The 23,043-nt window shown below is 41.8% G+C and overlaps 1 protein-coding gene across 3 annotated transcripts in view; it reads left to right on the top strand.

Annotated features, from left to right (window-relative positions):
* The window catches only part of LOC140211098 (FERM domain-containing protein 4B-like), a 342,398-nt gene that overhangs the window by 189,413 nt on the left and 129,942 nt on the right, over positions 1-23,043 (top strand). For all 3 annotated transcript variants that reach the window (XM_072280548.1, XM_072280549.1, XM_072280547.1), the window contains exons 4-5: positions 11,056-11,148; positions 15,977-16,061. In XM_072280548.1, coding sequence (XP_072136649.1) covers positions 11,056-11,148; positions 15,977-16,061 — 178 coding nt within the window. The remainder of the gene's footprint in view (positions 1-11,055; positions 11,149-15,976; positions 16,062-23,043) is intronic.

Here is a 23,043-nt window from a genome sequence, read left to right as displayed (position 1 = left end):
AGCTGTTTCAAAAGCATCATAAAAACATGCAGTCTCTAGCATCCAGAAGGACAAGTGTAAAAGTTGTTTGAGAATGCTACCACTATCAGGCTTTCCTGCAAACTGCACAGTGTCTTGCTTTGGAAAAATATCACTATTCCTTTATTAAATTACTGAGTCTCAATAATGGAACTTTTTGCTGAAGTACATTGTGACAGCACCTTTACAGCACATATCATGAAGGCAGGTCACCTCAACTTTCTCAAAGATAATTCAGGTTGGATAGTGAGTGCTGGTGAATCCAACAACGCCCACTTCCTGAATGAATAAGTGAAACAAAGAGCAACAGAACACTTGAAACTCCTAGTGGATTTCGACATTACTGTGTTTCCTACTTGTGGCCTGCAGTCCACACCTACTTCAATGCTGGGAAGGGAAGTTTCTTATTTTTAATGGATTGGTACCATATGAGGTCACCAAAGCAGAAAATTTAGCATGCTTGTAATAATTCTAATTTTATGCTTTAAGAATGTAATCCAGATTAACCTAATGGGAAAATTTAGCAGACTCCTTAAATAATGTTAATTTGATATATAATGACAAGAGATAAAGTTCCTTGAATCTAATCTATTCCATCAAAATAGTGAATAATTAGCTAAAATGTCTTTTTCAATTGCCTTATATACAGGATTCAGTCCTAATTATAAATTTAATTACATACAGCATAATTCATAACAGTGTGGGACGTTCAGCCTATGATGTTGCGCTGATCTGTATAAACTTACTCCTTTCCCTCCTACACAGTCCATAACCCTCCTTATTTCCTACATCCATGTATCTCAAACGTCCCTATTGTATCAGCCTCTACCATTATCCTAGGAGGTGTGTTCTAGGTACTCACCTCTCTCTGTGTGGGGGGAAAACCTACTTCTGGCATCTCCCCTAAGCTTTCCTCCATTCAACTTACGTGGATGTCTTCTGGTATTTGCCATTGCCACCCAAGAAGAAAGATGGTGGCTGTGCACATTGTCTATGCCTCTCATAATCTTGTTAGTCTTTATCAAGCTGCCTCGCATCCTCTTCCATCTCAAAGAGAAAAGCTCTATCTTGCTCAGCTTTTCCTCATGAGGCATTTTCTCGAATTCAGAGTACATCCTGCTAAATCTTCTCTGTGTTCTCTCTCTAGTTTCCACATCCTTCTAGTAATGAGGCAACCAGAACTGAACACAATATTCCAAGTATGGCCATAACGGATTTTTATACAGCTGCAACATTATCTTGAAGCTCCTGAATTCAAACCCCTAATGTAGGCCAGCACACCAAAGGCCTCCTTAACCACCCTATCAACTTGCGTGGTGACTCTGAGGGATCTGTCAGCTCGGAGGCTGCGATCAGTGGTTCCTACCTGCTTCAAAAGGGCAGTAGTCGTACCAGAGCCCAACAACAGCCGGGCGACCTGCCTCAATGACTATCGCCCTGTGGCACTCACTTCTTCTGTGCTGAAGTGCTTTGAGAGCTTGGTCACAGCTAGTATCAGCTCCTGCCTAAGCAAGACTTGGACCTGCTACAATTTGCCTGCAGCCTCAACAGGCCTACAGTGGACACAATCTCACTGGCTCTCCACTCAGCCTTAACCAACTGGACAATAGTAATATTTACATCAAGCTGCTGTTTATTGACTACAGCTCTGCTTTCAGCACAATCGTACCCTCAGTTCTGATCAACAAGCTCCAAAATCTGGGCCTCTGTACCTCCCTCTGCAACAGGATCTTTGGTTTCCTCACGAGGAGACCATACTCTGTGTGGATGGGAAATAACATATCCTCGTTGACAATCAACTCTGGTGCATCTCAAAGATGTGTGCTTAGCCCACTGCTCTACTCTACATCCTCAACTGTATAGCTGGGCAGAGCTCAAACACCATCTATAAATTTGCAGATGACACAACTATTGTTGGCAGAATTTCAATGGTGACGAGGAGGAGTACAGGAGTGAGATAGATCAGATGGTTGAGTGGTGTTGTATCAACAACCTTGCTCTTGCATCATTAAGACCAAGAAATTGATTGTGAATTTCAGGAAGAGAAAGTTGAGGGAACACACACCAGTCCTCGTTGAAGGATGATCAGAAGTAGAAAGGGTGAGCAGTTTCATGTTCCTGGGCGTCAACATCTCTCAACATCCTGGGCTCAACATATTGATGCAATTACAAAGAAGGCACAACGTTGGCTATATTTCATTAGGAGTTTGACGAGAATTGGTATGTCACCAAAGATGCTAGCAAATTTCTACAGATGTACTGTGGAGAGCATTCTAAAGGCTGATTTATACTTGTGTGTCAACTCGATGCCGCGAACCCTACGCCATAGCCTGACGCGCACCTCTCCCAAAATGTAACTATGCTTAGCAGCAACACAGACTGCAACAACTGTGATTGGGCCGCCTGGTAGCATCGCATTTCCTCCTACGCTGCAATAGCTTCCCATTGGGTGACTGAAGGACAGGGAAGGAACTCTGGCTGCAATGCTTTCCAAAAAACTTTACAGTCCTCTGAAATTATGGAGGACACATTTCACTTTTACGAAAAAAGACGCTCGCTTTAAACTTGTTTACCGAAGAAAGAGTACCATGACCATGAAGCCTTGCACGGGCAGGTGTGTGCGCATGTGCAACATGCCCAAATTGCAGAGCGACGCAAACACACCATCGCACAAGTATAAATGCACACAATGCGCGTAGGCCACTTGCGTAGGTTATGACGTCGAGTTGACACTCAAGTATAAATCAGCCTTAACAGGTTGCATCACCCGGTATAGAGGGGCCACTGCATAGGATTGGAAAAAGCTGCAGAGAGTTGTAAACTCAGCCAGCTTCAGCAGGGACGCTAGCCTCCCCAGCATCCAGGGCACCTTCAAAAGGTGGTGCCTTAAAAAGGCAGCATCCATCAATAAGGACCCCCATACCCAGGGCATGAACTTTTCTCATGGATAGCATCAAGGAGGAGGTACAGGAGCCTGAAGATACGCACTCAACGTTTAAGAACAGCTTTTTCCCCTCCACCATTGGATCTTTGAACAACGAACCCATGAATCTTCCTCAATATTATCCCACTCTTTTTGCACAACTTATTTAATTTATTATATATATATATACTTATTGTAAATTATAGCCTTTATTATAGTATGTTGCAAAGTACTGCTGCAGCAAAACATCAAATTTTACGACGTGTGCCAGTGATATTAAACCTGATTCTGATTCTGGGTGCTAAGATCCCTATGTTTGTCCACTCATTGTTGTCGTGTGAGAAATATGTCATTTTTCAATCAGCTGGAGTTGGGAGTTTAAGTAGACAGGGAATTATGACCATAAGATATAGGAGCCGAATAAAGGCTGATTTATACTTGTGCGTACAGGCTACGCCGTAGACTATGCCATAGGCCTGATTTATACTTTTGCGTAGCCCTACGCCGTAGCGAGCATACGTAGTTGTGTCTGCATTGTTCTGCAATTCACCGCCAAAACGCTAGTTGGCGTTGGAGTTTCTATGCCACTGTGTTGAGTTTCCTCATGAGAGACATGGACGAGGAAGTGCATTTCAAATATTTTCGGATGTCGGCAGGCAGATTTGACGATTTGTTTCATTGTCTCCAACCATTTATTTTGCATCAGTGTACAGACATGTCGGAGAATAGCAACCGGAAATGCGATGCTACCAAGCAGACCAATCACAGTTGTTGCGGTCTGCGTCACCACAACATGTGAGTTACATTTTTGGAGAGGTGCACGTCACCCTGCAGCGTAGGGTACACGCTACCTACAACGTACATTTGACACACAAGTATAAATCAGCCTTTAGGGCATTCAGCTCATCAAGACTGCTCTGCCATTTCATCTTGGCTGATTTATTTTCCCTCCCAACTCCATTCTCCTCACTTCTCATAACTTTTGATACCCTTATTAATCAAGAACCTATCAACCTCCACTTTAAATACACCCAATGACTTGACCTCCTCAGCCATCTGTGGCAATGAATTCCAATGATTTACCAACCTCTCACTAAATAAATTGCTGCTCATATCTGTTCTAAAGAGATGTTTTTCTTTTCTGAGGCTCTGCCCTCCGGTCTTAGACTATTCCACTGTAGGAAGCATCTTCTCCACATCCATTCTATCTCAACATTTCAATATTCAATGTTTTAATGAGAGTCCCCTCACCCCCTGACTTTTCTAAGCTACAGTGAGTACAGGTGCAGAGCCATAAAACCCTTCTAAAGTATTTACTCTCTCATTCCCATGATCATTCTTGTCAACTTCCTCTGGACCCTCTCCAATGCCAGCCCATCCTTTGTTAGATTGTGTTGGATATTCGCTGTCCAGGGCCCAGGTGAGGGCCTTTTTTTTTTGCCTACTCAGCTTTCTGTCACAGCAGTGGACATTTGCAAGGATCGAAGAGTTGTTTTGTGTAAATTAAACTCCCAACCAATATTACTTGCTCAGCTTCAAAGTTCAAAGTAAAATTATTATCAAGGTACATGTATGTCATATCAAACATGAGATTCATTTCCTTGCAGGTGTACTCAATAAAGCCATTTTAGATTAATAACCATAATGGCTTTCTACAGCATCCTGACTGGCTGCATCACTGCTTGGTATGGGAACTATACCTCCCTTAATTGCAGAACTCTGCAGAGAGTGGTGCGGACAGCCCAGCACATCTGTAGTTGTGAATTTCTCATGACTCAGGACATTTACAAAGACAGGTGTGAGAAAAGGGCCCGAAGGATCATTGGGGACCCGAGTCACCCCAACCACAATCTATTCCAGCTGTTACCATCTGGGAAACGGTACCACAGCATAACAGCCGGAACCAGCAGGCTCCGGGACAGCTTCTTCCACCAGGCCATCAGACTGATTAACTCACGCTGATCTGAGTGTATTTCTATGTTACATTGACTGTTCTATTTATGATAAGTTATTATTAATTACCTTGATTGCACACTGCACATTTAGACAGAGACGTAATGTAAAGAGTTTTACTCCTCATGTCTGTGAAGGATGTAAGAAATAAGTCAATTCAATTCAGTTCATTGAAAGACTGCACCAACTTGGAAATTCAAACAATGTGCAAAAGACAACAAACTGCAAATGCAAAAAGAAAGGAATAATAATAAATAAGCAATAAGTATTGAGAACATGAGATGAAGAGTCCTTGAAAGTGAGTCCATGGGTTGTGGGAACATTTCAGTGATGGGCTGGGTGGAGTTATCCCCTTCGGCTCAAGATGGATGAGGTGTTATAACTGTTGCTGAACCTGCTGGTGTGAGTCCTGAGGCTCCTGTAACACCTTGCTGATGGCAGCAACGAGAAGAGAGCATGTCCTTCCTGTCGTAAACAAGAATCAGTCTTCAGTTCTTAATGTAGTTTACAAGCAGTAAGCAATCCCTTTGCACCCTGATTTTTGAATTTTTCTACCTGTTTAGAAAATAGTCTATGCCTTTATTCCTTCTACCTAAGTGCATGGCTATACACCTCCCTAACCTATATTCCATCTTTCACTTTGCCCATTCTCTGAATCTGTTTAAGTCCTTCTGCAGACTCCCTGCTTCCACAACACTATCTGCCCCTCTACCTATCTGAAAACTTAGCCACAAAGCCACCAACTCTATAATCCAAATCATTGACAAAATAATACCACAACCTGTAGGAAATTTTTACAGAAGCTACACTGTCACATATCTCAGCAAGCTGAAAATTAATTCAACATGGAGCCAACTTGGAATTAATAAATAACACAGAATACAAACAAATCTATGCATACGCTATGAAGAGCATTTGATGGCTCTGGGTCAGTTCTCAATCTCATTGAAAAGCCTAGAGTAGACAAGGAGAGGATGTTTCCAATAGTGGAAGAGTCTTGGACCAGAGGGCACAGATTCAATATGAAAGGATGTCTCTAGAACAGAGATGAGGAGGAATTTATTTAGCTAGAGTGTGGTGTATCTGTGTAATTAATTGCAACATATGGCTGTGGAGGCCGAGTCACGAGGTATACTTATGGTGGAGGATTACAAATACCTGGCGATATGAATTGAAAATAAACTGGACTGGTCAAAGAACACTGAGGCTGTCTACAAGAAGGGTCAGAGCCGTCTCTATTTCCTGAGGAGACTGAGGTCCTTTAACATCTGCCGGACGATGCTGAGGATGTTCTACGAGTCTGTGGTAGCCAGTGCTATCATGTTTGATGTTGTGTGCTGGGGCAGCAGACACCAACAGAATAAACAAACTCATTCATAAGGCCAGTGATGTTGTGGGGATGGAACTGGACTCTCTGACGGTGGTGTCTGAAAAGAGGATGCTGTCCAAGTTGCATGCCATCTTGGACAATGTCTCCCATCCACTACATAATGTACTGGTTGGGCACAGGAGTACATTCAGCCAGAGACTCATTCCACCGAGATGCAACACAAAGTGTCATAGGAAGTCATTCCTGCCTGTGGCCATCAAACTTTACAACTCTTCCCTTGGAGGATCAGACTCCCTGAGCCAATCGACTGGTCCTGGACTTATTTCCTGGCATAATTTTACATATTACTATTTAACTATTTATGGTTTTATTACTATTTATTATTTATGGTGCAACTGTAACGAAAATCAATTTCCCCCGGGATCAATAAAGTATGACTATGACTAAGGCAGTTGTTGATAGGTTCTTGATTAGTAAGGACATCAACATTATGGGGAAAATTTAAGGGCAATTTTCGCATACAGTAGTCCAATAATTGCAGTTGTAAGGGTAATTTTAGTGAACAATTTTCAGGCTTTTTTTAAATGTTGGTGTTTGTTTCACACAGTAAAACACACAGTATTGGAGGAACTCAGCAGGTTAGGCAGTGTCCATGGAAATGAATACACAGTCGACGTTTTGGGCTGAGACCCTTCTTCAGGGCTGGATGTTTCACTTGCAGAGAGCTGAAGAATTGCTTCTGGATTCTGCTCTCTAACGATGTTCAGCAGAGATGAACTCAGATTTAATAATATTTAACTAGGATAGGTGGTGCAATTAAACTAAAGTTTGTCCCTAGTATCTGAGAAATAATACAAGAAACCATCCCCTATTGTGGGAAAGATCACTTACTCCATTAACACCTTCTTGCTGTCTGTGGGCACTGTTTATTTAATGGGCTTTCCCTTGCAATTTTGCGAACAGCCTTTGTTCTGCCAGTGTTGGTCTTGGCAAAGGAACACTGGAGAATCCTGTCATTCAAAGCTGGAAGATTATTCCCTCATTAACTGGTTCAGGTTTACAGGAAATGATGCTCATCTGCAGCTGATGAAAGACTGTTTCCCTTCAGGTTTTTTTTGTTTTTAAAATCTTAATAGTATGATGCTATTAAAACAATCAGCTAAAATGAGTCAATTACGGGGAGAATGATTCTGCTTTACAATTCAAATGAAACTAAATTAACATAAATTATTCAAAATGTTGTATTGTCTCTTGGCATTCTGGAAACAGATTTTACCATCACATTGTAGTGAAAGTTGTAATTCTGAGACCAGTTAAGGAAGTATACTGTTAACTGTCGAGCATCAATGACATCTATTTCTTGCATGTCAGTGGTGCAAACAAAAACATTGCTCTACTGACTGGAAGATAATTGATTATTTCTCAAGCAGCTGATGTTAGATCAAAGCTGTTCAGCAGTATTAGGTTGAAAGGAAAAAAACTATAGATAATCTGTCTTCCATTTTTAAAAAATATCACAACCGGGTTGAAAATTGTAAGCATATAATCATTTGTATTTTGGCAAAATGTGACTTGTCGAGAGAGGTTACCTTTTGTCTTTATTAAATTATGGTGTTTTTTAAAAAAAAATCAATTTCAGTAGACAATAGTTGCAGGAGTAGGCCATCCAGCCCTTCGAGCCAGCACCACCATTCACTGTGATCATGGTTGATCATCCACAGTCGGTACCCTTTTCCTGCCTTCTCCCCATATCCCTTGATTCCGCTATCTTTAAGAGCTCTATCTAACTCTTTTTTTGAAAGAATCCAGAGAATTGGCCTCCCACCGCCTTCTGAGGCCGAGCATTCCACCGAACCACAACCCTCTGTGTGAAAAAGTTTTTCCTTAACTCCGTTCTAAATTGTCCACCTCTTATTCGTAAACTGTGGCCTCTGGTTCTGGACTTCACCAACATCAGGAGCATGTTTCCTGCCTCTAGCTTGTCCAATCCCCTAATAATCTTACAAACGTTTGTATATGTTTCAATCAGATCCCCTCTCATCCTTCTAAATTCCAGTGTATACAACCCCAGTTGCTCCAATCTTTCAACATATGACAGTCTTGCCATCCCAGGAATTAACCTCGTGAACCTATGCTGCGCTCTCTCAATAGCTAGCATGTCTTTTCTCAAATTTGGAGAACAAAACTGTACACAATACTCCAGGTGTGGTCTCACCAGGACCCTGTACAACTGCAGAAGGACCTCTTTGCTCCTATACTCAATTCCCCTTGTTATGAAGGCCATCATGCCATTAGCTTTCTTCACTGTCTGCTGTACCTGCATGCTTACTTTCAGTGACTGATGAACAAGGACACCTGGATCTCGTTGTACTTCCCCTTTTCCTAACTTGACACCATTCAAATAGTAATCTGCCTTCCTGTTCTTGCCACCAAAGTGGATAACCTCACATTTATCCACATTAAACTGCATCTGCCCACTCACCCAACCTGTCCAAGTTACCCTGCATTCTCATAACATCCTCCTCACATTTCACACTGCCACCCAGTTTTGTGTCATCTGCCATTTTGCTAATGTTACATTTGTCTTCTGTCTTATCTTCATAATGTTCATTTGTGGACACCCTGGCACTTGTGCTGAAAATCTAGGCTGAAATCAAATCCAGCTCCAATTACTTCTAACTAGCAACAAGGAAGAGCTAATTCACTTCTCCAAAATTCATCGATTAAATACAATGGTATCTATCAGACTGGAGTTGTACTTTATTAAGTCAGTTGTGAAGATGGTTGCTTCCTACTGATGAAATGCCCCGGTTTTCTTGGCTGCGTAAATCCAGGGAAGAGAACCTCTGGCCCCGTCAAACTCGTGAGATTCAGGCGCACTCGATCCCACCCCAAACTCCGGTTCTTGTGGATGCTGTGTCATTTGCTACCCTATTACAAATTAATGCCACAAAGTACCAGTCAGTACAGTGCATAAGATTAAAGGAATTATATTGATGAATCTTAACTGACGGGCTAGTAAAGAATAACAAAAAGAAAAGGGCCCATTCTAATTAAGCAGTCAAATGTGCACAAGTTGGAGCTCATCTTGAACGTCTCTGTCACTCATGGGCTGGGCCCACGGTCCACATGAAAGCACACACCGCCTTCTGAACGTCGCTCACAATCCATCTGGAACAAACGTCTTCCCGCTTCATCTTCTCTAGAAAAAAGAAAACCTCAAGCCCAACCTTATTGTCCCTCACCAAGAAAACCTCCCGCTAATTGGAAGGCACACTTTCCACATCATCCCTTATCTTCAACCATAACCCAAACAGGCTGAAAGCAGAACAGACTGCTCTTACAGAACTGCTGAATGAAACACCGACAGTATAACAGTACAGGTGTGAACCAGGCATTACTCTGATAAAAACAAAAAAGCTTTACCAGAAAAGGCCTTTTGCACTCCACATACTGCATTCAGTAAGTTCATATTATAACAGCCCAACACTTTTTTTTAATCTTTATTGAGATACAGAGCAGGATCAGCCCTTCAACCCAGGCTGCCTAGCAATCCCCTCCATTTAATCCTAGGCTAATCATAGAACAATTTACAGTGACCAATTAACCTATGCCTTTGGACTGTGGGAGGAAACTGAAGCACCTGGAGGAAACCTACACAGTCACTGGGAGAACGTACAAACTCCTTACAGGCTGCAGTGGGAACTGAACCTGGGTCGCAGGTACTGTAAATAGTTATGCCGCTCCCTATGACAACCAACTCTGTATTAAAAAATACTTTAGGATAGCTTAAGCAACACACATTAAAGTTGCTGGTGAACGCAGCAGGCCAGGCAGCATCTCTAGGAAGAGGTGCAGTTGACGTTTCAGGCCGAGACCCTTTGTCAGGACTAACTGAAGGAAGAGTGAGTAAGGGATTTGAAAGTTGGAGGGGGAGGGGGAGATCCAAAATGATAGGAGAAGACAGGAGGGAGAGGGATGGAGCCAAGAGCTGGACAGGTGATAGGCAAAAGGGATATGAGAGGATCATGGGACAGGAGGTCCGGGAAGAAAGACAAGGGGAGGGGGGATCCAGAGGATGGGCAAGGGGTATATTCAGAGGGACAGAGGGAGAAAAAGGAGAGTGAGAGAAAGAATGTGTGTATAAAAATAAGTAACAGATGGGGTACGAGGGGGAGGTGGGGCATTAGCGGAAGTTAGAGAAGTCGATGTTCACGCCATCAGGTTGGAGGCTACCCAGACGGAATATAAGGTGTTGTCCCTCCAACCTGAGTGTGGCTTCATCTTTACAGTAGAGGAGGCCGTGGATAGACATGTCAGAATGGGATGTGGAATTAAAATGTGTTTAGGATAGCTTGACCCTTTATCCATTTAGACAGTAACACCCATTAGAATAAGTTGTTTCTTTCCAAGTGTATTTCACTTGTGAGAGATTTACCGATTAAATTCGCACTATTATTCAGTATATTCTGAAGACTAGCATTCTCCATGCATCTCTTATCTTTTGCCCATTTTAAAAAATAATTATGGAAGTTAACTTGAAAGTGAGCCCAACTGGAAAACATGGGCCAACTGGGTACTTAAAGCTGTAAAGCATTCACGCCAACAGATGGAGCACCAGTTATGCATGGCATCAAAACGGCAGAGTGAAATGAAAATTGTGCATTGTCTATTGTGCCTGTACATTCATGTGAGCAGAGAGAATATAACAGCTTCATTGCAATCAGACTCAATTCATTAATAAAAATGCCTATTATGTATTCAAAAATAGAATTGCATAATGACATGCCATTATTTATGACCTTCTAACACAAGATGTTCTTCCCTACAGAGGTCAGAGTAATTGGCTACAGCTGGATCGCAGGGTATTGGATCATGATTTGCCTAAGAAAACAGAACTGGTGGCCTTATTCTTTTCAGTCAAGTGAGTTGATTTGTATTTGCATAAAGCTGACCTCACATGCACCAAGAAAACAACACAAAACTGATAACAACAGGAATTCTGCAGATGCTGGAAATTCAAGCAACACACATCAAAGTTGCTGGTGAACACAGCAGGCCAAGCAGCATCTGTAGGAGGAGGTGCAGACGACGTTAGTCCTGACGAAGGGTCTCGGCCTGAAACGTCGTCTGCACCTCTTCCTACAGATGCTGCTTGACCTGCTGCGTTCACCAGCAACTTTGATGTAACACAAAACTGATGATGCTCCAGATTTTTAGCTTCAAAGTAATGGTCTGGGTTCACTGAAAAGGCCTTTGTTTGAAGTGAGGAGCCATAATGATAGCAAAGGAAGTTGAGGGTAAGTGAGGCGGAATTTTCTAAATTGGGTGTTAATTATATTCTGGTCGAAAAGCTGTCTGCATTAGGTGCAGTAATTGGATATTGTAAAGATGAAGCGATACCTCGCTGGTCACCCAAAGCAGTAATTTTTACCTGGCTCTGCTTTTAACTCTAGTGGATTATCCAAACTCACTGGAACTTTTAAAAATGCGAATGCTTTCTTTGACAGTTGTGACTTTTTGTTGAAGTAACCCAACATGACAGAACCTACCTTCAGACAGAAGAAGCTAGTGCTGCAGGGTGACAAGTTCATGCTTCAATTGTACACAATTTGCACCAGCACTCCTATTGAATTTTATCTTAACGATTTGGGGGAAAAAAGCAGGTACTTGTTCCTCTTTTCGCACACAGTACAGAAGCCTTTACTTTATCAGTTGAGAGTGCAGGTCCAATGCCCACATTCATTTAAATATAACTAGCAAAGTTCCTTTCCTGGATGGACACCCCAGTGCAGCTTGCCAGGTTCAGGTGCAGGGAACCTGAGTGCTGCCTAGCAACAGCGTATGAAGTCCCGAGATGAGGCTCAGTGGCCCAGTGATTGCCATTCCTACTCTCACAAAAATAACTTTTGTAATTCGGGGCTTGTTTGGTGCTTTTGGAGCGTTATCTCTAATTAAAACTGAATGGAACATGCACTCTGTTTGTTTATGCACGCTGTAAGTCCCAAAGTGGACAGAAGCTGCAGATGCCTCGGATTTACAAAGAGAGCCCTCCAGACCAAGCTGAAGTTCATTTGGATTGAATTTGATAAACTTGGGTGTATCATCGCATTGGGAGGGAAAAAAAAAACAGACACTGCAACTTTTGGAACAGAAACTACAAAACTGTACATGCAAAACCTTTCCATGGGTATTCTGATGAAAGGACATCAACTTGAAATGTTTGCTCATTTACTCTCTGCTCAGAGCCAGCCTGATCTACGAAATATTTCCAGCATTTTCTGCTTTTGTTCCAGGTTTCCAACGCCAGTAGTATGTTGCTGCTGCCATTCCCACAGCTTTTTGGTCAGCACATCATGACATAACATTATCCCATTTTCATTTGACAGTTTTCCATCTTTTGCTGGATAGATTAGACACGTTATGAATAAAACTAGTCAATTATCAGTGATGATGCTGCACTATCGACTTTATCCATTTCAAAAAAAAAACAATTAATCTATGATAAATGAAAGAATGCATCCAAGCAAATCTGAGGTGGTCTTGTGTTGCTGCATTGTAGTAATATATGATAACATAATGGCACTGGCATGCAGATTGATTTCAGCTCATTGTAATAATATATGATAACATAATGGCACTGGCATGCAGATTGATTACAGCTCATTGACAAGGAAATTCGGGAACAACAGCTGTGACAAATTTGGAGTCATAAACTAAACCCTCATTGCTGTTGTCTATCAGTAAGCCAGTTATATTCTGCAGTTGTACAGACTGCATGCCATTCACATTTGGGCCATATGCTTGTGCCACAGAGAACAGCTGGCAAGCCACAATGTGCACAACGGAGCACTTTGGACTTTTGTAGCCGCTTGCTGCAATGCTGAGCTGTGAAATATGTGTGAGAGATGAGGCCGAGTCCAACCATCCACCCTGTCTCTACACACCTGGCGTCCAGCCGTTGGGCAGGCTTGGAGCATAGCCGGAGGGCTTGGACTGGAGCCACGCTTTGTTTTCAGTTCCTTAGTTTTCATAGAATCATCGAAACCTACAGCAGAGAGATGGGTCTGTATTGCCCAGCTCAGCATGCTGACCGTTGTGCCTATCTACGCTCATTCTATTTCCCCTGCATTAGGTCCCTATCCTGTAGATTCTTAACTATACAAGTAGTTCTCCAAATGTATTTTAAACATTGTAAAGGTATCTACATCCTTTGTACAGTTCAAATATTCACAACTCTGTGAGGAAAAGCTTGCTCTTCAGATTTTATTTGCATTCCTCCCTTCTCTTAAACTTCTGCCCTCTAGTTTGAGTGTCCGCTGCCCTGGGGAAGAAGAATCTGACGAAATATCCTACCTGTGGCTCTCATAATTTTGTAAACCTGTAGAAGGTATCTCCTCAGATTCAGACTTGGCTTATGGTGTATCTCAAGGAAAATGATGGAGAGACTGATTATTCATAAAAAATTTCCTGCACGGAAATTTAATTCTAAACCAGAGTGAACTTATCAGAATCACTTTATTGCCAGTGTGTAAAATGTACTAGAATTGATTGTGGTTCAGTGCCGAGCATAAACACGGGACAATGCCATAACAGACAACACAATAACCAACAATCTGCAAAGCAATACTGCAAACAGCAATGACCAATCAGCAATTAGCAGAACGGCTACATGTGCAAGCAGCGATAACCAACCCTGAATAAATGTGAAAATACAAACAGATTAAATCACTATCAACAGGAGGAGGAGATCAAGAGAAGCCATTAAATAGATGTTGTACAGAGACGGTTAGGGTATTACACCCGAGTGAGTTTTGCCATGGCAGTCAAAGCTCAAACTGGGCATGGCACCTGATGATGATGATGATGATGAGTTTTGTGGAGAACCTGGATAGTTACACAGGGAGAAAAAGAGCTTCAGAGATGACATGTAGACCTGGTACCGATGGACTTGTAGCATCTCCCTGTTGGCAATTTGGTGACTACTAGGGTGGGTGGAGTCGGCATTAATTTTTCAGCTCTTCACTCCAGTGATGAACATTGTTACTGACACTTGCAACGTGTCATATGATTGTACCTATGGTGAACACAACCTGTTTAAAAATTCTGACCTTATACAATTCCATACAACGTGTGTAGGATTTTGAGGACCTCAGGTTTTTGTTGCTGAAGCTTGAAATTTGAAGCTTTGAAAGCAAGAATAAACATCTTTATATATTTTTGGAACCACTCCATCCTTTGATTTTGTTAAATATTGATGCTGGATAGAGATGGCTGAAAATACTTGCAATCCAGAATAAATCAATCACTTCAGTAAAAGTTAAAAGTTGTTTGAATCATTGCTTCAGAAAGTACATTTTCAAAATGTTTGGTAATGTGAATATTTTCTCTGTTTGTCAAAATGAGACAATTAACTACAAAGAACTCGGAGTATGATGCCTCCAGCAGGAAAGACAAATTACTAGCCAATAAGATAAAACACTGAAGCACTGCTGTACATACTCAATCTGTGAACTTCTATGTTTAAAGTGTTTTAAACATCTGATACAATATTATCAGATAATGGAAAATTAATTTGTTTACCCTTTATTAAAAAACTGACATATTGCATGGGATGTTGTGAAAAGCTCTGCTCTTTTTATATTTTAATTCTGTCATGCCTACCATTTTAATTTAAAGATACCAGGTTTGAAATGCAGAGCATGTACATGAAAGCAAAAGTGCATCAGATATCCACTAGAAAAAATTGAAGATTGATGTTCACTCATTATTAATTGAATTTAAAATTCTTGGTGCAAACTTGTACCTAGCTGAAATCAATTCCTTTCATCTATCTTAGTTGTCCTACTGTTAATATGAAAGGAAAGAGTGACTTGCTACCAAAGCCAATTACTCCTACAGAAAATTTTGATCTCTGACACTCACTGAGGCTCAGTCAATTGAGCCATACAGACTTAATTAATTTCAACTGTTCTGGGGAAAAAGCAATCATCCTCATTACTCTTCAGGAGGGGTAATGCAGCTCTCAAACCTGAATTCCAACCTTTGATCTGTGTTTAAACAGCATGATTTTGTGACTGTATGGCGAGGATAGATAAGGAAGAGTTTCATGTTCTGGGGTTCAGACAGGGTGCTGAAACTCACTGACTTGTGCAGCAGCATCAACTACTTCTGCTCGTGACCAAAGGTCAAATCGTACACCAACAACCTTGGCAATGGAAGGAAGCAGAAAATAAATAACTCCCTTCTGAGTCGCTTCAATCTGTCCCACATTAAAGATGACCATTCTGGGCAGATTTACAGCAAGACTGTTTCAAATCATTTCAGTTCACCGCACACAGCTGTTGCTTCAGAGTGTCCACATTTCTTCATTCCAACTTTTTAATTTGTAGCTTTGTGCAATAAGAATCAGGAAGTAGATCTTTCATTAGAGTTCTCATCCAAATTTTTTCATATCTCTATTTCAGGCTGAGCACTGGAAATATTATTCTCTGCTTGATTAGTCCAATTCATCATTCTTCACACCTGCCCCCGAGATCTATAACCATCCACTAGGTGGCATGCATGAGCATCTCAAAGCACCAGTGTTTGAAAATAGTTTTGAATTGTGCAGATGTGTCACATATATTTACTAAATGCTACTCCGATACAGAAATAATGTTTGATGATGAATAAAAATAAATGACAATCATTTTGTTGGAATTAAAATGCAGAAAAATATTTTGTGAACTTACTCAATGTATTTGCTTTAGGTTTTATATTGAGAACATATCATTCCTAAAGGACATTACCACTGTGGAATTATTCTTTTTAAATGCAAAATCCTGTATTTACAAGGTAAGACTTTTAAGCATAATTTATTGTCAAAGTATGTTTTGGTAGGTTTTAATTTATTAGAGATTATACTGATTGCTGTGGAATGCATACCACTTTTGGGGAAAATGTAACGATTTTCGATTAGAATGATAATGATTCAAATCTATTTAAGTTGTAAGTATGTAAATTTTCACTGCATACATGGGATTATTAATTGCCCTCGGTGATATCAAAAAGCATTGACTCCAATGGCTCATAGATTTCTAAAGGCACCTCTTAAATACTATCTGCCAGAATAAAATTTTTCTTTTATTTATTTGTTTATCCATCTATTCGTCTATTCATCCCATCCCGCAGCCCAGCTTCCATTTCACAGCTTTTACATACAAAATTTGTATATGCGATTTTGCAGATCCTGGAAATAGAAACAAAGAAACATAGAGAACCTACAGCACAACAGAGGCCCTTTGGCCCACAATGCTTTAGAAATTACGAAATGTTACCCGTAGCCCTCTGTTTTCCTGAGATCCATGTACCTATCCAAAAGTCTCTTAAAAGACCCTATCGTAACCGCCTCCACCACTGTTGCCTGCAGCCCATTCCACACACTCACCACTCTGCATTAAAAAAAAACTTACCCCTGACATCTCCTTTGTACCTACTTCCGAGCACCTTAAAACTGTGCCCTCTTGTGTTACCCATTTCAGCCCTGGGAAAAAACCTCTGACTAGCCACACGATCAATGCCTCTCATCATCTTGTGCACCTCTGTCAGGTCACCTCTCATCCTCCACCGCTTCAAGGAGAAAAGGCTAAGTTCACTCAACTTACTCTCATAAGGCATGCTCTCCAATCCAGGCAATGTCCTTGTAAATCTCCTCTGCACCCTTTCTATAGTTTCCACATCCTTCCTATAGTGAGGTGACCAGAACTGAGCACAGTACTCCAAGTGGGGTCTGACTGTGGTCCTATATAGCTGCAACATTACTTCTCGGCTTTTGAACTCAATCCCACGGTTGATGAATGCCAATGCACTGTATGCCTTCTTAACCACAGAATCAACCTGCATAGCAGCTTGAAGTGTCCTATGGACTCAGACCCCAAGATCCCTCTGACCCTCCACACTGCCAAGAGTTTTACCGATACATTCTGCCATCATATTTGACCTACCAAAATGAACCACCTCACACTTATCTGGGCTGAACTCCACCTGCCACTTCTCAGCCCAGTTTTGCATCCTATTGATGTCCCACTGTAACCTCTGACAGCCGTCCACACAATCCTCAACACCCCCAACCTTTGTGTCATCAGCAAATTTACTAACCCATCCCTCCACTTCCTCATCTAGGTCATTTATAAAAATCACGAAAAGAAGGAGTCCCAGGACCCTGAGGCACACCACTGGTCACCAACCTCCATGCAAAATATGAGCTGCCTACAACTATTCTTTGCCTTCTGTGATCAAGTCAATTCTGGATCCACAAAGCAATGTCCCCTTGGATCCCATGCCTCCTTACTTTCTCAATATGCCTTGCATGGGGTACCTTGTCAAATGCCTTGCTGAAATCCATATGCACTACATCTACTGCTCTACCTTCATCAATGTGTTTCATCACATCCTCAAAAAATTCAATCAGGCTCGTAAGGCACAACCTGCTTTGACAAAGCCATGCTGACTATTCCTAATTATATTATGCCTCTCCAAATGTTCATAAATCCTGCCTTTCAGGATCTTTTCCATCAACTTACCAACCACTGAAGTAAGACTCACTGGTCTATAATTTCCTGGGCTATCTCTACTCCCCTTTCTTGAATAATGGAACAACATCCGCAACCCTCCAATCCTCCGGAGCCTCTTCTGTCCCCATTGATGATGCAAAGATCATTGCCAGAGGCTCAGTAATCTCCTCCCTCGCCTCCCACAGTAGACTGGGGTACATCTTGTCCAGTCCCAGTGACTTATCCAACTTGATGCTTTCCAAAAGCGTCAGCACATCCTCTTTCTTAATATCTACATGCTCAAGCATTTCAATCCACTGTAAGTCATCCCTATAATTGCCAAGATTCTTTTCCGTAATGAATACTGAAGCAAAGTATTCATTAAGTATCTGTGCTATCTCCTCCGGTTCCATACACACTTTTCCACTGTCGCACTTGTTTGGTCCTCTTGCTCTTCACATACGTATAGAATGTCGTGGGGTTTTCCTTAATACTGCTTGCCAAGGCTTTCTCATGGCCCCTTCTGACTGTCCTAATTTCATTCTTAAGCTCCTTTCTGCTAGCCTTATAATCTTCTGGATCCCTATCTACCTTGTTTTTTGAGCTTTTCGTAAGTTTTTCTTCTTGACCAGATTTTCAACAGCCTTTGTACACCATGGTTCCTGTACCCTACCATCCTTTCCCTATCTCATTGGAACATATCTATGCTGAATGCCACACAAATATCCCCTGAACATTTGCCACATTCCTGCCATACATTTTCCTGAGAACATCTGTTCCCAATTTATGCTTCCAAGTTCCTGCTTGATAGCTTCATACTTCCCTTTACTCCAATTAAGAGCTTTCGTAACTTATCTGTTCTGATCCCTCTCCAATGCTATGGTAACAGAGATAGAACTGTGATGACTATCTCCAAAATGCTCTCCCACTGAGAGATCTGACACCTGACTAGGTTCATTTCCCAATACCAATCAAGTACAGCCTATCCCCTTGTAGGCGTATCTACATATTGTGTCAGGAAACCTTCCTGAACACACCTCACAAACTCCATCCCATCTAACCCCTTGCTCTAGGGAGATGCCAATCAATATTGGGGAAAATTAAACTCCACCACGACAACACCTTTCTAGAATCTGTCTCCTTCTTTGCTCCTTTGTGTCCCTGTTACTATTGGGTGGTCTTTAAAAAAAAAACACCCAGTAGAGTTATTGACCCCCTCCTGTTCCTAACTTCCACCCACAGAGACTCAGTAGACAATCCATGACTTGCTCCTTTTCTGCAGCTGTGACACTATCTCTGATTAACAGTGCCATGCCCCCACCTCTTTTGCCTCCCTCCCTGACTTTTCTGAAACCTCTAAAGCCTGACCCTCTAAGTAACCATTCCTGCCCCTGAGCCATCCAAGTCTCTGTAATGGCCACAACATCATAGCTCCAAGTACTGAGCCATGCTCTAAGCTCATCCACTTTGTTGATGGTGCTTCTTGCATTAAAATAGACACATCTCAAGCCATCAGTCTGAGCGCATCCCTTCTCTATCATCTGCCTATCCTCCCTCTCACACTGTCTCCAAGGTTTCTGTATTTGTGAGCCAATCACCCCTTCCTCCATCTCTTCAGTTCAGTTCCCACCCTGTCCCTGCTCCAATCCCTCAGCCACACATTTATCCTCCACCTCACTTTATTTTTATACTCACTATGGCGTGGCATAGGCAGTAATCCCAAGATTACTACCTTTGAGGTCCTGCTTCTCAACTTCCTACCTAACTCCCTATAGTGTGTTTTCAGGACCTCCTCCCTTTTCCTAACTATGTCGTTGGTACCAGTATGTACACGGCCTCTGGCTGTTCACCTTCCCACTTCAGGATATCGTGGACGTGATCAGAAACATCCCGGACCCTGGCATCTGGGAGGCAAACTACAATCTGTGTTTCTTTGCTGCATCCACAGAATCGCCTGTCTGACCCGCTAACTATAGGGTCCCCTATTGCTGCTGACTTCTTCCTTTCCCTACCCTTCTGAGCCACAGGGCCAGAGTCTGTGCCAGAGGCACGACCACTGTTGCTTCCCCCAAGTAGGCCATCCCCCCAACAGTACTCAAACAGGACTACAGGGGACAGCCACAGGGGTACTCTCTAGTACCTGACTCTTTCCCTTCCCTCTCCTGACTGTTACCCACTTATCTATCTCCCGAGGCCCCGGTGTGACTACTTCCCTGTAGCTCCTCTCTATCACCTCCTCACTTTCTCTGACCAGAACGAAGGTCTTTGAGCTGCATCACCAGTTCTCTAACTTGTGGTCCCTTAGGATCTGCAATTTGATACACCAGGCGCAGATGTGGCCTTCTGGGAGGCTGGGAGTCTCCCGGACATCCCACATCTGACACCCAATGCAGAACACCGGCCTCACAGACATACTTCCTGTTCCTATTCTTCACAGATAGCCTACCTCGCCTCGACCTGTTATCACCAAAGCCCTCCTACTCTGGTTCCCTCTACCCTGATACCCGCTCTATAAAGCTGTCTCCTTTTAAATTCTTCAATCTGGTCTAATTGGCTGACATCCATGCACTTGTGCAGTCATCCCTTGATCAAACCACTGAAGAAAAAACTGTCTCCTTTTAAATTCTTCGAGCTGGTCTAACTCGCTGACATCCATGCGCTTGTGCAGTTGTACCTCGATCCGAAATCTGGAGCAACACACACAGAATGCTGGAGGACCCTGCAGAACCTCCAGCATTTTGTGTGTGTTATTTCCCAACATTTGTTGACTCCCTACTTCAGGGACTGCAACGTTGTTAGTAATATTCAAAATTAATTGGAAGTTACTGACATTTCTAGAACTGTTAATTTTGCTGGGCGACAATTGTGAATCCAGTTCTTCCCAAATGAATTGCTTTCTTCAAAAATATTCCTGTGCGTATATTTCCTGCATATCTACTATCCTAAGAGATATCAACATTAATTCTTGGACTTCCCACTATTCAGAACATTTACAAAGACAGGTGTGTAAAAAGGACCCGAAAGATCATTGGAGACCCGAGTCACCCCAATCAGTCTATTCCAGCTGCTACCATCCAGGATACAGTACCGCAGCATAAAAGCCAGGACCAACAGGCTCCCGGACAGCTTCTTCCACCAGGCCGTCAGACTGATTAATTCATGCTGATGCAACTGTATTTCTATGTTATATTATACATAATATTTATTTTAAAGGCATCTGTTAGTCTTGCGAGACCATGGATCTGCGCCTGGAAAGTCTTCACTCTCCAGGGCGCAGGCCTGGGCAAGGTTGTATGGAAGACCAGCAGTTGCCCATGCTGCAAGTCTCCCCTTTCCATGACACCAATGTTGTCCAAGGGAAGGGCATTAGGACTCATACAGCTTGGCACCAGTGTTGTCGCAGAGCAATGTGTGATTAAGTGCCTTCCTTGCTCAAGGACACAACACAGGGCCTCAGCTGGGGCTCGAACTCATGACCTTCAGGTCGCTAGTCCAGTGCCTTAACCACTTGGCCACGTGCCCACACATAGTATTTATTATAAATTACTATAATTGCACATTTAGATGGAGACATAACATAAAGATTTTTACTCCTCGTGTATATGAAGGATGTAAGTAATAAAGTTAATTCCCAAAAAATTCAATTCAACAAAATACCAGCATATATGGTGATATATACTTTACCTCTGCCTCACCTCTAATCATTTTCTCATATATATGGTGCCCATTCTGTACCATGATTTTAAGAAACAGTGATTTGAAATATGGAAACATGATTTTAAAACGCAATCCTATTTCCACACTGTGTCCATAAGACCATTCATTAGACATAGGAGCAAAGTTAAGCCATTCAAGCCTGCTTTCCACGATCAATCACGACTGATCTATTGTCCCTCTCAGCCCTGTTCTCCTACCTTCTCCACATAATATGATACTTCTCTTAAAGATTAATTGACTTAAATCTTGACCAAGGACACTCATTGTTTTGTTGCTAACAGTAAAAGTTTTACATGTATGTCATCATTTCTTCTTAACATTCGTGATCATGAAAACATGCCCCAGAACATCACCACAAATATTCCAGTCACGCTTAATGCTGAACCAGCAGCTGCAATTGTAACTGACTCACCAAATAAAACCTAACTTTGGTTAATTATTCACCTAGATATTGTTCTAGATTTTCTACATATCTGAATTGCAGACTAGGAAAGAATTGTGTACAATTTTTGCTCATTGAATCAACAACTATGGCTAAAAATGATCATCAAATATTAGTGCATCTGAGTTGGGGAAAAATGAGCATGCCCATACATCCTAAAATGTCGTTGCCTCTGGATGGCTTCTCGTGTTGTGTAACATAAATGTCCCTTATCATCAGCAACAACTTTTCCTTCCGCATTCTTTCAGTGTACTTTACAAATAATAATCGAAGACCCCACCCACCTTCGACATTCTCTTCTCCACCCTTCCCTCGGGCAGAAGATACTAAAGCCCATAAGCATAAATCACGAAGCTCAAGAACAGCTTCTACCCTGCTGTTACAAATCTATTAAATAGCTCTCAAGGATAAGTGGGACTTTTGACTTCACAATGTACCTTGATATGACCTTGCACCTTATTGTTTATCAGCACTGCACCTTCTCTGTAGCTGTTACACTTTATATTGTAGTTATTATTTTACCTTGTTCCATCTCAATGTCCGGTTTAATAATCCAATCTGCATAAATAGTATGCAAGAAAGGCTTTTCACTGTATCTTTACAATAATAGATGACAATAATAAACCAATTCCAACTCCAGTTCATTCACTCTGATCATGAAGAGATTCTTTTGGAAAGATTTTGCATGTCTCAGATTTACTTTAACTAGAAAGTGTATCTTGGGCATGCAAAAGAATGTTACTTGGACTGAAGGACTTGAGCTATAAAGGGTTAAGATAGACTGGGTCTTTTTCCCTTGGTGTGTAAGAGGCAGAGGAGTGACTTTGCAGTGAATTATAACATTGTGAGAGACATAGATAGGGTGCATGGTCTTTCTCCTAATGTAGGAGAATATAAAACTAGAACGTATGGGCTTATGGTGAGAGGGGAAAGACTAAAAAGAAATCTTGAGTGACAACATTTTTCCACACAGACATTGGTGGGTATATGGAAGTAGGCAATCTGGGTGCAATTACAATGTTTAAAAGTTATTTAAAAGGGTAGTTGGATAAAAAGGCCAAACATGGGAAAATGGAAGTAGCTCAAGTTGACAACTTGGTCAGTATGTGTGAGTTAAACTGAAGGG

Source organism: Mobula birostris, chromosome 16 (assembly GCF_030028105.1).
Source record: "Mobula birostris isolate sMobBir1 chromosome 16, sMobBir1.hap1, whole genome shotgun sequence".
NCBI lineage: Eukaryota > Metazoa > Chordata > Chondrichthyes > Myliobatiformes > Myliobatidae > Mobula > Mobula birostris.
This window is presented reverse-complemented; position numbering and strand designations above follow the sequence as displayed.